Source organism: Pithys albifrons, chromosome 18 (assembly GCF_047495875.1).
Source record: "Pithys albifrons albifrons isolate INPA30051 chromosome 18, PitAlb_v1, whole genome shotgun sequence".
Classification (NCBI taxonomy): domain Eukaryota; kingdom Metazoa; phylum Chordata; class Aves; order Passeriformes; family Thamnophilidae; genus Pithys; species Pithys albifrons.
Window position 1 is genome coordinate 4,310,953 of NC_092475.1, and position 15,350 is coordinate 4,326,302.

Sequence of the window (15,350 nt, forward strand, 5' to 3'; positions counted from 1 at the left end):
TTGACAGGATGTACTGCTGAGCTGCTCAGACCTTTCCCTGTGCCTGCTCTGCTCCCTCCTGAAAACGCCAATAAAGTATTTTTATATGAAGCTTGCCAAATATTTCATGGTAAACAAGGTGTAGTGGGAAATGATAAAATCCAAGTGGAAGCAAAACATCTATGGCAGTTAAAGCCTATGCATTTCACAAAAAAAATCCAGCTCCTGAAACAGCTCAGTGTCTCTTACCTCTCCTGCCAGCACACTGAGGGTGTATGTATGGCCAAACTTCACGAACGAAGATTTGGGAAGGGCTGTCCCCACGTGGGTGGGCCCTTCCAGCCTGGGCAGTGGATTTTAGGTGAGGCTCAGCGTGCGCAGAACTGGCCCCACCGTTTCAGTCCTGAGGTTCATCTGCCACGGCCGAGCGAGCTTGGACAGTGCCAGTGAAGTCCTCAGGACTAGAACCTCCAGCACCCGGCATTTCCCAGGAGGTCTCCCATCCAAGTACTAATCCGGGGCTGACCCTGCTGAGCTTCCGAGATCTGACGGGATCGGATGTCAGGGAGGCATTTAACTGCATACTGAGGGTGTGGTGAGTGCACATCACACAAATTCTCTCCAGCTTTGGGTCTTTGCCAGAGCATGTTACATACAACTGAGATCTGGAAAGGTTACAAACCCCACTGGCCTGCCTAAAAATGAAAAAGTTATACAATGTGACCAAGGCACTCGTTTCCAGCTGTGGTTCTCCTCCTTTGTTCATCAGGAGAGATGGAACTGCTGATAAAAAGGAAAGATACTGGTTGTTACACCTTCCTTTTCCCAAGAGTGAAGAAGTGGACATATTTCATTGTGAGCCTTTTGCACAGTCTTTTTACGGTCTCTGACCTCCATATGGGCAGCATTATCCATACTTGGCTGAAAGTAATTTTATTCATTGGTGGATTTTGCAGGCAAGATACTTATATTCCTTCCTGAAATAAGAACTCTTGCCTTGCCAAATAAAAAAGAAAAATAACTACTTATGCCTGGACATAAGGTCACACCTGAGCCTGGTTTTCATACTGAAAACATTGTGAGCTGGTCTGAAGTTTCAGAGTAGCTGATGATTAATTCAAATATGCTTAAAAGAGTATTTGAATTCTGCTGACTTTTAGTGTTCAGAATATAACTGTCTATATTCATTTGGAAGAGGCAGGCACCAGGGAGTTTCTAGGCATAATCAAATATGACTGAAAATGCATAACCACTAGACAAGGCTGAGCTTCTTGTCAACACCTGTATATGATTTATGTTACCATACCTGCTAAAAAATGCCTCTTTCCTATTGTCTAGGCACAAACTGAGCAGGCAGGACCTGTTTGCAACAACCATGAAAAGAAGCCCTACTGTAATTATGAACATGCATCAAATATTTGGGGAAGCAGAGAGGCTTCATTTCCATAGCACATTTCCACACAGAAATAAAGCCCAGCTAATTCCAGAGAGAAGCCTCCAATTTATGCACAGGGTGTTAGTAAACAGTGTTCATGCAGCAGTAAGTCATGCCCAGGAGCTTTTTAAATCAATGACTTCCCCCAGGACCTGTGTGGAGGTAATGCCAGTTCCCCTCTCTTAATACAAACCTACACTCCATTAACTCGAGGATGTAACGAGGTCTGTGGTCCTTTCATAGAGCAGCATCTGCATATCAATAAACTATCAAAGAACTTTTTTTTTTCAGCACAGCTACTTTCTTTTTGGCCCTGTAATGCTTCCTCCCTAATCACCAATAATGAGAGATCTCTTTACACAGACAGGGGAACTTTGGAACTCCTCTGGCTCCTCCTCAATTCATTCCTTATTTGTTCTCTCCAACCTGCAGTTACATAAATTGCTTCATTGTTCCACAGACATCACTGAAGCTTCATTAGCTCAGGTAGGAGGCTGGAGAAGAAGAGAGAACACAAGAAGGAGCTTTTGCTGAAAAATACCTGTCTGGAATAATTAATGAGATTTGCCAAGAGGGAAGGGCTTTGAAATCAGGAAGATGTGATTATATTTTGATTGGAAAGAATGCTAATGGTTTTCCTTCATGTTTGCAAATGAACAGCCATTTTCATAGCAGAACTAGGATGGGAAGACAGAAGGTTAACATCCTTGCCAGAAAGAACTTCAACATGACTTCTGTGAGGGAGGATTAGTTATTCATAACCCCAACCCTCGTGCAGTGACACCAGCAGAACTTTGCAGTACAGACTTGGACTTAAAAGAGACTCTTGCACTCTGCAGAACTTGTTCTGAAAATAGACAGGGCACAATAAGGAGTGTTATTATCTTTATTTCTGATGTGAGAATCACAGACAAGAATGAAAACTCTTTGCCAGTTGCTCTGGATGAAAGCAACAAAAGAGAAAAGCTCTCTCCACTTCTGACACCACAAAGCCAGCCTTTCATTCCAGATTGCACAGATGTTCCTGTGGGCAGTAGGGAACTTACAGCAATTTTGTGTTCCCTTAACCTTGACTTAAATCTCCTCCTTACAACAATTTTCTTGCAATATAGTTGTATTTGCAGAATTAAGGAATTTTGTAGTTTAGAAAAGCAACTAAGAATTCTGCAGGGTGAAAGGTCTTACTATAGCCTGGTACCATCATTTTATTGAGATATTAAACTATCATTGGCACTCACTTCAACAAAGCCACTGCTACCTGGGAAAGACTTGTATGCACCTCAAAGGCAAAAAACACAGCTCTGTCTGTCCCTACACCTCTTGTTGCAAGCTCAGAAATGCTGATGACTCTTTAAATCAGCAGCATTTTTAGTACTAAAGTCCAGGATGCAGGAGCATTACTTATTACTCAGTCTTTACAGGCCCCCCATTTTCACTTCATAATTCACAAGCTGCTTGCACAGTTTAGGTACAAAAGGGGGCTAATATTTAATCCAAGTACCAAACATCATAAGTAGAGCCACCTGTGCACACCTGTGATGGAAGAACAAGACTATTTTTCCATTTGTAAAATTCTATAACTTGATCTTTTTAATTACTCAGAAGCCCCAAGCAGGATCTTTTGTTGTGTTGTAAATGCTTGCCTTTTATATATCAAACACCTGGCAATAATTCCTAGGACCTCCTGCCATAATATACAAAGATTATATATTAAGGAAACAGTATGAAAGGAGGTAGTTTGGAGATGTGTGTGTACAAACATCACAAGTATCCCTCCTGTGCATGTAAACACACAATTCATAACAAAACTGGAGCTGTTACAGGCAGGCTGTGCCCACAACTTGGCATCTGTTCTTTGAAGCCCAAAAATGTGTCTGTGGTGTGACACTGACTTTTGAATTATTTTTAACACAACATCCTAGTATTTAGCAGCACAATCAAGACTGAAGGAAAACTGACTGCAAAGTAGTTAATAATCTGATTCAAGATCTCTCTGGGCATTCACAAACAAGCTCCTTGCTAGAAGGGCAATAACAGTTCTGGCAAATTTTTAGCTGTTAAGTAACAGCTCACACAGCTTTAGTCATTAGAGGCTGTTTAGTGAAGAACAAACAATAATGGAGGTTGTGTGTATGATCCCTTGAACACAAAGTTGAATGCACACCCTGCAGTGTCCATAATTCACACTCTAAGAGGTGCAAATTTATTGGACCATTATGGTTAAAACACCTTTAATATCTCTGATAGAGCTTGTATTCAAAATACACAGGGATAAAATAATATGTATAATACTTACATGAGGTCTGTGGTGGGCATTCTGAGAATTAGGAATTAAGAGGTTATCCAAGAGCTTTCATAAAAGCAACAAGTAAGAGGATGTTCTCTTGCTTCCATTAATACTTTTAACCAAAATGAAGGTTGCAAAGATGTTACAGGACTGTATAGACAGAGGGATTTTGATGCAGAGCTAATTCTAGAGCAAGGAAAAGACTGAGGTCAAATATGGTGACTCATTGCAAGTATTCAGCAACAAGGTAATTTAAAACCTCAGCAGAGGACCAAAATGCCCAACATTTCTGAAGCTCTCACTGAGAAGAACTCGTGCAGACAGAAACCTGCAGAACAATTCACCTGTGTCAGATAGAGCTGAAATACCTCAGAAATTCCCCCTCAAATCCCACATGCCCCTGAACTTTGCTACAAAGTGCCCATCTCTAAAATGGTTTTTGAGTACATGGAGATTATACAATTTTTTTTTCTCAAAAAACAGAAACACAACTTTCCTTACTCACCCCTTGAGAGGTGCCCCAGCTGAAGCACTGAAGAGACAGCTGAAAACTGGGAAATCAGCTATTTAAGGGCGTTGTGATTGACTCACCTTAATAACCATGTTTTCACCTCAGCAATTATTTCACTGAGAACTGTCACTATGCACCACTTTAGGAAAGAGCCTTACCATTTGTAAATATTTGTAATCAATATTAATCACTCCCAACTGTGGCATAACAAGTTATCAAATCAGAGGAATTGCCTCCTCCACAACAAAAGAACACAAAGCATAAATTTTAGTCAGCCTAAATGCCACTTGTACAAGACTCTGAAGAGGTTCTTTGTGTGCTGACAGGATCTACCAAATTGCCTTAGAAAAAGCACATCTATTAACTGAAAGACAAGAACAAGAATAATGTATTTTCTGAGAAAATCTGAACAAGTTCCTTCTATATTCAGCCACATTTGTGACCCTCTGCAATTATTTTTTCCATTAGTATGTAAGCACTCAAGCTTTACTAGGATGGAAGTTGGAATATAGTTAATTTTTTGGTTTAATATTCACTAAAAGCAGATCTCCTACTGTGTACCTATTGATCAGCTGGTTAGCTAAATGTGATATTGGTTTTGTTGCAGGCTAAATACATTAGGAAAATATCTTTTACAGCACTAACTTAATTTAGCCTTGATATACAATTCTAGAACTGTTGTGTGTTGATCAGCTTCCTAAACCACTTCAACCCATTGAATAAGCATTACAAAAATCACTATCTTTAGAACATTTAATTAGTGATAATCACATCAATTAGTAGCACCAGTTAGTAAACTGTATGTGTTTCCCTGAGTATTTCAGAGCTTGCTCAGATTCAGTTTCTCTCAATCCCACTCTTTCCAAGCCACACATAATTCTAAAAGAACCCCAGAGATATCTGAGTAGTGTGTTTTGGCAACTGTTTTTATCCATTTACAAATCAAGTTTTATTTGCTGTGAAAAAAGCCCTGAATGACTTAAAAAAATAAATGGATACCTGAGTGAGCTCTCCCAAACACTCCCATGTCCTGCAGTTACACAAAGAGGGTAAAGTGGTTACTGAAGGATTTTGTGGAGGGCAGATTTTTTTCCAAATTCCAAGTCCTCTGCCTTGCCACAGAATTTCCATGTGACCGTGCAAGTTGCTGGGGTCCAAATCCAGACAGATATTATAATTCAACATCCCTAAAATTCAGTGGGACACAGGCTTTTCCCATCCTGGATTTGGACCTCAGCCTCCTGTGATTCAGCTTCTATGAGCCAAAGGTTAAAAAAATCACTTACAAACTTAGGGTACCATCATAATAATATAAGCATTAAACTCATGGAATTTTCATCCCTCAAAGCCATTTTCCTAATAGCCATAAATTAGTTAATGAAGCTAAATTAGTTAATGAAGCTAGAAAATTTGGGTTGATATAGAAACAGAGATGTGTTATCTTGCCAAAATAAATTACATTTTTCCAGTCTATAGATAAAAGGGCCACAAGCACAGCCAACATGGGGTCTAACCCATCACATCGATAGGAAACCTTCAAACCCACAACTTCTGGCACTGAAGTTATTTAATGTTATCAGGTTTTGTTTTTCTAGACAGAGCTCAGCATCCCAGTAATTGTTGATTTGAACCACTGCTGTAAAATTCCATTACATGTCCACTATGGGGGTGGGTAAGTGAAGAAAATCAACATTTTTCTAAAGTAATGCAGAAAAAAAATATTGATTTAATACAGTGACCTTTTACCAGGTTACTTTTTAAATGTGATAAATGTGAGTCCTGTCTGGACAAAGCACTCTAGCTGCCCAAACTCATCTTCCTGATTTATAACAAAGGAAAACAACAGGAAATGAATAGCCACAAACCAGTGTGATTTCATGAATAAGATAATCAAAATATGGACACTTCATCCATAGTATCACAGATGTCTTCTTGACAACCACTGTTTTAGCAATTACATTCCCTCATGCAACTATTCTTCTTCATAAGCATTTTCCACTTTTAGTGGAGGATTGATTTCTCTGGATTTAGAGAGTGAATAACCAAATTCTATCAGTGGCTGATTAATGTGTGTGCAGAGGATGCTCAGGGTGGGATTCTCACATCTTTGGAAAACTGTGATGTTCCAGCCTCAGTGGTAATTAAGCACCAAGGAACCAAATGTCAAGATTCAAATGAGAAATCTTTAAACGACGACGAGGCTTTTCCATATGTGAAAATTGATCCCCAAGCATGAGATGCTTTCTGAAATATTGACTCTAACCTGCACATTAATTGCCTATTGATGTCTCCAGTTATGGAGGCAAAAAGGCCCCGCTGAGGACTTGAATAACAACAGAAAATTTGTTCAGCAGTTCTTTTTCAGTCCTGCTTTTCAGTCAGTGTTAATAAGTCTGGATCTAAGTGCATTTCTAAAACTGCACTTTTAAAAGGTGATTGTGACTGTATAAAACATTTTCAGCATATGTGACTAAGCTCAAAGCTCTTTATGTTTTGTGTCTTGTTTTAGCCACTAATCATGACATAAAATAACAGCATTGGAGTGTCCTGCAGTGCTACATTCAGGTTAAAAACCCCACCAACCTGAGCCTGGGTGACCACTGTACTATGCAGGGCCTTCCAATTAAAATTAATTGAATGTTACCAGAATAAAATGGATTGTAACAAAGTAACCAGCCACTGCTATTACTTCTTACTGAAATGAAACATGCAGACTACATGTTAGTTATTAAAACATAATTATATAGCAGAGTGGTTCATCTTTTGTCCTCACTCATCAGTCAGGAAATGTATTTGTAATACACAAATACATGTCACCAACTTGGTGACATAAGAGTACAGCAATAAGCAAAGAACAGAGCTGGCCAAGGAATGCACACTTCAAGGAGTCAAAGTAATATTTCATATAAACAAGAGCAGAGAAAAAAAACCAAGCCCTGTGGATGAGAAATCAGGTCTCCCTGGACAATTCTATTTCAATCAGTGAAGAGGAGATGAAAAATGACTCTCAGTGGGGAAATGAAGGACAAACACAACCTCAACATTAAAACAAGGTTGATAAAAAATCTTCCTTTGTCCTACCAGCTCAGTTTTATGCCTCAGAAAAATGGGCACATAACATATGATAACTTTCAGAACTGGTTAAGGAAAAATCGAGAGCACAGCCTGAATGGAGCTTTGTTCTGTTACCAAGCCAGCATCTCCTGCAGATCCTGAATTTCAGCCATTTCTACTAGATAGCATTCTCTTCATTCTCTAATTAACTATCTAATGCGAAACAAGATCCAGGTTTCCAATTCAACACCCATCTTGATTACAATTTTCAAATTTTGTTGTAAAACACCTGAGGCACCTCCAGGTGGACAAACAAACAAAATAATCTTTCCAAGGCAGCAGTCCAGAACAAATCCACATGCTGTGCCCTTGCATTTTGAAAGAGAAAACAACCCACAAAAAAACTCAAGCCACAGAGATGCAACCGAAATGATGATTTTATTTTTGTTCTTCCAGCACAGTTCACAGCAGTTCTGGTTCCTACCACTTGACTGGGGTTTGCCCTCGTGATTTTTCTGTCTTCACATAAGTGTCATACAGTTCTCTGAGATGCCACAGCAGCTCCTCCAAGTTGTCTCCTGTCAGTGCAGACAACGCAATGACCCGCTCAGCCACCCGCTCTCTGAGGAGCGGCAGGTTGATCCTCGACTCAGCAAGGTCAATCTTATTCCCAATGACAACACCAGGCCTCTCAGACAATCCTTTATCATACTGTTCCAGTTCATATTTCAAGTCTTGCAGCTGAATCCAGGGCTGAGGCACTGAGAGATCCACCACGTACAGGAGGAAGCGGCAGCGCTCGATGTGCTTCAGGAAGGCCACTCCGAGGCCCCGGTTTCGATGAGCACCTTTGATTAGGCCAGGAATGTCAGCAACTACAAATAGAGAAATTCCACAGTGAATCCAACATACCCCATGGAAAAAACCCAAACAAATCCCCTCTGTCTTTTACTGGCCAGTACAAATACTTTTATTACGTCTCAGGGCATCAATATTAAAGCACACCTTATGTTAAGTTTGCTGCTATTAACTTTTAAAACACGTAAATTTAAGTTATTCCAGTGCAGAGAGAATACAGATTGATGGTTACATATTAAGGATGGTACCTACAATGAACATGACATGGGATTTCAACATAGTTTTGCTTGAAGTTTTTTAGAGTTCTACAAGAACTGCTAAACTTAGTTCTGCAGCATTTCAAAGCCTTAACCAGGTGACACAAATTGCCATCAGGGTACACACAACTCTTACCTGCTACTCCTGCAACTCTTACACACACTCCAGTTCTTACCTGCTACTTGCTCATAGTCCTGATAGTGGACGATGCCAACATGGGGGTTTAGGGTTGTGAATGGGTAGGCAGCCACAGCTGGCTTTGCACGGGAGATGGCTCTCAGAAGTGAGGATTTACCAGCATTGGGAAAGCCCACCTGGAATACAAACACTTAAATTTATTAACCTTTATAAACAAATCTGCAAAATTTTGCTAGACCAGACAGCTGTTCTGCAGTTGTTGAGCTACAGCAAGAACACTTTGCAGCAACTCATAACTTTAAGAGCTCTACCAGCTGGTGTTAGAACATTTCCATACTCCAACACAAAAAACCCTTAACCCTTACATTGACTTAGCATTCATGTCTAAATAGATTTTTCACTGCAGAGGATGCTAAACTTGGATCTAACAAAATTAAATGTTTACTGTCTGTAAAAAGAGAAATACAGGGATGAAATAGAAATGATTTGAGCTTTACCAATTAAAAAAAATCAACAATAAAGTAATTTAGAAGAGTTCTCTATACCGTACTGTTCATCTGCAGAATCAGCAGACAAAGCTGCTGTACATCATCAGAGGTCACTGATGAATCTTCCACATTGCTGTTCTATATATAGTGTGTATTTTAGCAGAAGTAGGACAGCAACAAGCAGCAAGAGTGACAGCTCTGTGAATCACCTTGGACACCCTTCTACCAAGTAACAGCAAGAAAGCATCGAGCTGCATCTCTGAACAAGCAAGCCAGAGGCCAACGAAAATGTTATCACACATTATTTCTTCAGTCAGTCAAGTGTCATCCTGCAGTGATAAGGAAGTCAAAGAACCACAGCAACTCACCAGTCCTGCATGAGCTGTTGTCTTGAGTTCCAGATGTAGGACCCTCTCCTGACCTGGCTCTCCTGGAGTAAATAACGTCGGAGCGCGGTTTTCATTGGAAAGAAAGAAGCGATTCCCTTTCCCTCCAGCTCCTCCATACGCAGCAACGTACTCCTCACCATCCTGACTGAGGTCAGCCACAACCTCCCCATCCTCCTTCACCAAAGTACCTACAGGGACCTTGAAGTGGAGAGATGCAAGCGTTACATAGAAGCTCAAAGCTGCAGCAGAGCTGGTGGCAGCAGATCCTTCACCAGACAATTTCAGATCTGCTGAAAATCACTCCTTTATAGAATCATAGAATGGATTGGGTTGGAAAAGACCTCAGAGATCATCAAGTCCAGCCCTTGGTCCAATTCCAGTCCCTTTTCCAGATCATGGCACTCAGTGCCATGGCCAAGCTCAGTTTAAAAACCTCCAGGGATGGGGAATCCACCCCCTCTCTGGGCAGCCCATTCCAATGCCTGAGCACTCTCTGTGTAAAGAATTTTTTTCTGATCTCCAACTTAAATTTCCCCTGGCAGAGCTTAAGCCCATGCCCCCCTTATATTTTCAAGCTGAGGAATCCAGAAAGAGAATTGTACTTCATGAAGCTTAAAGAGCACTATTAGACATTTAGCCTTCATTAAAGTGTTAGTAGAACCATAACCTTCCTTTAAGTAAAGAAGGCTGGGAACTGTGTGCACCAAAACAGGCCAGTGGAAGAAAAGAAGTCTGCTCCTGCTTAAGCAGCTCTGTGCTCAGATTGCTCTGGGTATAAGATGAATCACAGACTATTCTGAGCTGGAAGGGACCCACAAGGATCATCGAGTCCAACTCTTAAGTCAATGGCCCACACAGGGGATTGAACCCATGACCTTGGCATTAGTACAACCAAGTTTGAACCAACTGAGCTGATCTCACATGACCCTTAGAAGTAAAGCAAGTTGTTCTGACCAGCTGCACCTTCCAATGAATTCACACTTTTATGAACAGCTTAAAGCAGATTGATCTGCCCTGTACCAACCAGCCCTGTCCCAGCAGACAGAGCTCAGGGCTCCTGCAAACACACACAGGAGATTTGCTCACAATAAGGTTCTCCAGCTTGAAAATCAGCAATGCACCAAACTGACACACAGCAGGCAACACTCATTCATTCACTTACTCTGACATACACGTAGGCACCATTAGCTCCATAACAGTTTTTCCTTCCTCCTCTCTCTCCATGAACACCCTGATAGAAGGGGAGCACTGAAGAAAGTGATTTCATCTGCCTGTCAGCTGTGAAGTAAAATACACATCATATCATGAACACTCTGTTTCAGTAAAACAGGCAACTTCTTGACTGTTCTTTCCCTTTCTGAATACATATCCTATTTACTGCCTCAATAATAACATACCAGGGAAGACCAATGTTAATCTAAAAGTTCTGAATGAAGTTTAACTGCCTTTACTTACCTACTTAGGTTTATTAACCATGCACTTAATACAGTGGTAATTTCAAAATCAACAACTACAAAATACCCTGAGAAATTAATTTGCTAAATTAGCAGATTTTGCCATAGGGTGGTGGCAGAAGGAGATTTATTCATCTTAAAAGGAAAATTTCATCAGATCCCAGCCTTATCATAACATAGTCAGGCAACAGGCACTAAAATATCTTCAAAATACCTTGATTTTCAAAATGCTTTCTAAGGCTGTCAGTGTCATTTGCCAGAGAGAGTGCTCAGGGATTGGAATGGGCTGCCCAGAGAGGGGGTGGATTCCCCATCCCTAGAGGTTTTTAAACTGAGATTGGCCGTGGCACTGAGTGCCATGATCTGGTAAAGGGACTGGAGTTGGACTAAGGGTTGGACTTGATGATCTTGGAGGTCTTTTCCAACCCAATCAATTCTATGATTCTGTGATTTGTGTCCCCATTACCACAGCTCAGGACAAAGCTTAAAAAGCAAAGACACCTCATCCAGAAGTAACCACTGTCACATTTTTGACATGTACCATTTCTCACCATCCATGCAAGGCTGTTCTTGCTGGGCTGGCATGTTAAGCAGTAAGACAACAATATGAAACCAAACAGACTCAGTAAGTTTTACCTTTCAAAATCACATGACCCCCATCACCTCCATTTCCACCATCAGGACCTCCAAATATTTTCCTGGGTTCACTGAGGAAGGAATAACCCCCTGCTCCTCCTTGTCCTCCAACCACACGCACTCTCCGGTGATCCACGAAATATCGTGTCTGTAAAAGGTGTGAAATTTATCAGAGTCATCCTCCAAGAAGTTTTAGTAACAGGCAGACCTGCTATTTTTATGTCAACAGGAAAAAAACCATCTGAACTCTGCTGCCATTCACAGGCCAACTAAATGCAGTGTAATAAGTGTAATAACAAAGAAAAACGGATCTAATTTTTCAAATATTTTTAAGAACCTCCTTAAAAGCAATGTTGATATAACCTAATGCAGCAACTCAGGCACCAGAAATACAAAATTCATGTGTTAAGGGAACTAATATCAGAAGTACCCCTTTAATACAGTTATACAGTGCTGACAGGTAACTCAAGACAGCTGCCACACTATAAATTAAAATCACTTAAATACTTGTGTCCCTACTCGTGAAAAGAAAAAACAAATTTATAAGCTATTTGCTTGTTTAAATTGAACTTAAATTTTCAAAAAGGGCAGAGTGCACATGTGGGGGGCATATTCTCACACTGATTCACTTCTTTGTATACCAGGCAATGAAATTAATGCAAACTACAACCTTCTAACAATTAAGAAAAGTATTAAAGAATATAAAGTACTTGTAAACAGAATAAGCAGAGAAAAATCTTAGTATTGCCACTCCAGCTCCTCAAGGACTAAAATAAATATATATCTATACTGTGTAAAGAGAATCCCAAATCTTGGCTTTATTTCTGATATTAACTTAGTATTTGACTTCAGCAAACTAATTATGCTGCACTGTGTTTCAGCTTTTCTGTCAGCAAAATAGGTTTGATGATATTTACCTACCTCCAGAAAGTGGGCTGAGATTCCCAAGAGGAGGGATTAGAATAACATTTATACAGGCAGGTGGAATTGTTTACACAGAGGGATGAAAAGAGAAAGTCATGGTAACATTCAAATCCTGTCAATTCCTAAGGGACTGGATGAGAATGGGCAAAAAGGGTCGCTATAAATAAACAGTCAAAATAGTATGTGAGGAAGAAAAAGTTTTACTATAGTCATGATACCAAAGAGAAGCAAAAAAACCCTCAAAACAGAACTTTTGATAATTAAAGTTATGCTAAGACCAGTGACATCTTAAAAGGCCTCTTTTAGAAAAGTATTTGGCACCACCACACGGCGAGATGGGAAACTATGGCTTTAAAATGGGAAGCGATTTATGAAAATAGAAAATAAGAAAATTAGAAAATAAGAATTTCCACAGACGTGTAAATATAAAAACAAGATGAAGAATAAATTCCACGACCCTGCAGCTTCTCTGGCATAAAATGCTGCCTTTTGGCAGCTGATACTATGCATGATTTAAAAAAACCAGCAAGAAACAAAACAGTAATTTAGCTTTAAAGAAGACGTTTTAGCACAAAGGAAGGTTGTGCCATGGCCCCTCTGATGTCTCATTTCCTCGGTGTTCTGCAGGTTTATTTACGGTTCTCTGGTCGGTGTTTCCCCCACTCGGTGTGCGGGGGGCTCAGCACTCACCAGCTGCCGCTCCGAGAGGGCTCTTTTCTGCCTCAGCCGCCTGTCCTTGGCGCAGCTCGGGCAGCTCGTGGAGAAGCTCTGCGGGGCGAGGAGCAGCAGGACGGGCTGTGCCGGGGCTGGGCGGCCCAGAAGGGTCCGCACGGACCGCACAGACACGGACACCGCCATGTCCGCGCAGCCGACCCGGGCCCGCCCCGCGTCCCCGCGCAGCCGCCCTGGGGCCGGGAGGGAGGGACGGATCGACCCGTTCCGAGCCGGGACATCTCCCACAGGGATACAGCCTACCGGGACACCTCCCACAGGGATACAGCCCACAGGGACACCTTCCACAGGGACACCTCCCACAGAGACACCTCCCATAGGGACATCTCCCTCAGGGACAACCTCTGACCAGGGACACCTCCAACAGGGACACCTCCAAAGGGACATCTTCCAGCAGGGACACCTCCCACGGGGACACCTCTCACAAGGACACTTCTGACCAGCGACACGTCCCACAGGGACACCTTCCATAGGGACACCTCCCTCAACCTCCCACAGGGACACCTCTGACCAGGGACACCTCCACATGGACACCTCTCTCAGGGACACCTCCCACCCCAACAGGTGCCCCCAAGCTCCATCCAGCCCAGCCTCGGACACTCCCAGGGCTGGGGCAGTCACAGCTTCTTTGGGCACCTGTGCCAGGGCCTGCCCACCCTCACAGCCAGGAGGTTCCTCCCAATACCTGATGTGAACCTGCCCTGCTGACAATGTGAAGACATCCCCCCCTTGTGCTGTCATTGGGTACAATCACCAATAAATACTCTCTCCCCATCTGCCTTGTCACTCTCTCCAGCCACTGGAAGGCCACCATTAGGCCACCCCAGAGCCTTCTCTTTTCCAGGCTGAACAAGCCCAGTTTTCTCAGCCTTTCCTGAGTTGCTCCATCCCTCTAATCAACTCTGGGCTCTCTCCACGTGCTGGGCCCCCAGGGCTGGAGCAGCTCTGTGGGTGGGTCTCACCTGAGGGGCAGAATCACCTCATCCTGCAGCCCACGCTGTGGGATCAGCCTCAAGGCATGGGGGGTTCTGGGCCGGGCCATGTCCTGCCTCCCATCCAGCAGCATCCCAAAGTCCTTCTCTGCAGGGCTGCTCTCCATCAGTTCATCCCCCAGCCTGGATTGATGCTGGGGATTGTCCCAATCCAGGGGACACCAGTGCCAGCAGTGGCTGTTCCTGCAGTGACCCCAGCGCAGGTCTGGGGGTGGCCCTCGCTGTCCCTGCCCTGTGACAAACCCCTGAGTGTCCCTGTGCCATCACTCAGCATCACCCACTCACAAGCTTTTGTCATGTGCAATGAACAGGCTGCCCAGAGAAGATCATAGAATCATAGTATCAACTGGGTTGGAAAAGACCTCCGAGATCATCAAGTCCAACCCTTGGTCCAGTTCCAGTCCCTTTACCAGATCATGGCACTCAGTGCCACGGCCAATCTCAGTTTGAAAACCTCCAGGGATGGGGAATCCACCCCTTCTCTGGGCAGTCCATTCCAATGCCTGAGCACTCTCTCTGTGGATGCCCCATCCCTGGAAGTGTTCCAGGCCAGAACCACAGAATTGTTGGGTTGGAAAGGACTTCTGGAGATCACCCAGTCCAACCCCTCTGCCAAGGCAGGGTCACCTGGAGCAGGTGCCACAGGAACATGTCCAGGTGGGCTTGGAATGTCTCCAGTGAGGGAGACTCCACGCTCTCCCTGGACAGCTGGTCCAGGCTCTGCCACCCTCAATGGAAAGAAGTTCTTCCTCATGATGGGGTAAAATTAAAAAGCCCTGAGATGAGCTCAGTTGGTTAAAACTTGGTTGTAATAATGCCAAAGTCATGGGTTCAATCCCCTGTGTGGGCCATTGACTTAAGAGTTGGACCTTGATGATCCTTGTGGGTCCCTTCCAGCTCAGAATAGTCTGTGATTCTGTGTGAAAATTTCTTGTGTTCTCATTTATGGCCATTGCTCCTTGTCCTGTTGCTGGGCACCACCAAAAGGAGTCTGGCACCATCCTCTTGACAGTTTGAGCAACCTGGTCTAGTGGAAGGTGTCCCTGTCCATGGTGGAATGAGATGAGCTTTAAGGTCCTTTCCAACCCAAACCATTCTGTGATTGTATAACCACCATGAAGGCTATCAAAGAAGTAGGGCAGAAGGCACAGCTCAGAAGAATCTCCCTTTACCTTTGTTTCCATTCCATGTGTCATAAGAAAAGTACTACCAACT

General features: G+C 42.8%; 1 protein-coding gene across 1 annotated transcript; it reads right to left on the reverse strand.

Moving 5' to 3' along the window:
* Positions 1-7,696: 7,696 nt before the first annotated feature.
* Positions 7,697-13,292, reverse strand: MTG2 (mitochondrial ribosome associated GTPase 2). The gene is made up of 6 exons (XM_071572818.1): positions 13,102-13,292; positions 11,488-11,635; positions 10,560-10,675; positions 9,377-9,595; positions 8,558-8,696; positions 7,697-8,141 (listed from the first exon to the last, which is right to left on the reverse strand). Exons 1-6 carry the CDS (start codon positions 13,267-13,269, stop codon positions 7,747-7,749), a joined length of 1,185 nt encoding a protein of 394 aa, XP_071428919.1. The 5' UTR covers positions 13,270-13,292; the 3' UTR covers positions 7,697-7,746.
* Positions 13,293-15,350: the final 2,058 nt, after the last annotated feature.

Coding starts and splice junctions, on each gene's coding strand:
- MTG2 (XM_071572818.1), bottom strand. CDS start 13,269: ATGGCGGTGTCCGTGTCTGTGCGGTCCGTGCGGACCCTTCTGGGCCGC. Junction 9,596..10,559: donor GTGCCTACGTGTATGTCAGA/GTAAGTGAATGA, acceptor CTCCACTTCAAG/GTCCCTGTAGGTACTTTGGT. Junction 8,142..8,557: donor GGACTATGAGCAAGTAGCAG/GTAAGAACTGGA, acceptor CTCTATTTGTAG/TTGCTGACATTCCTGGCCTA.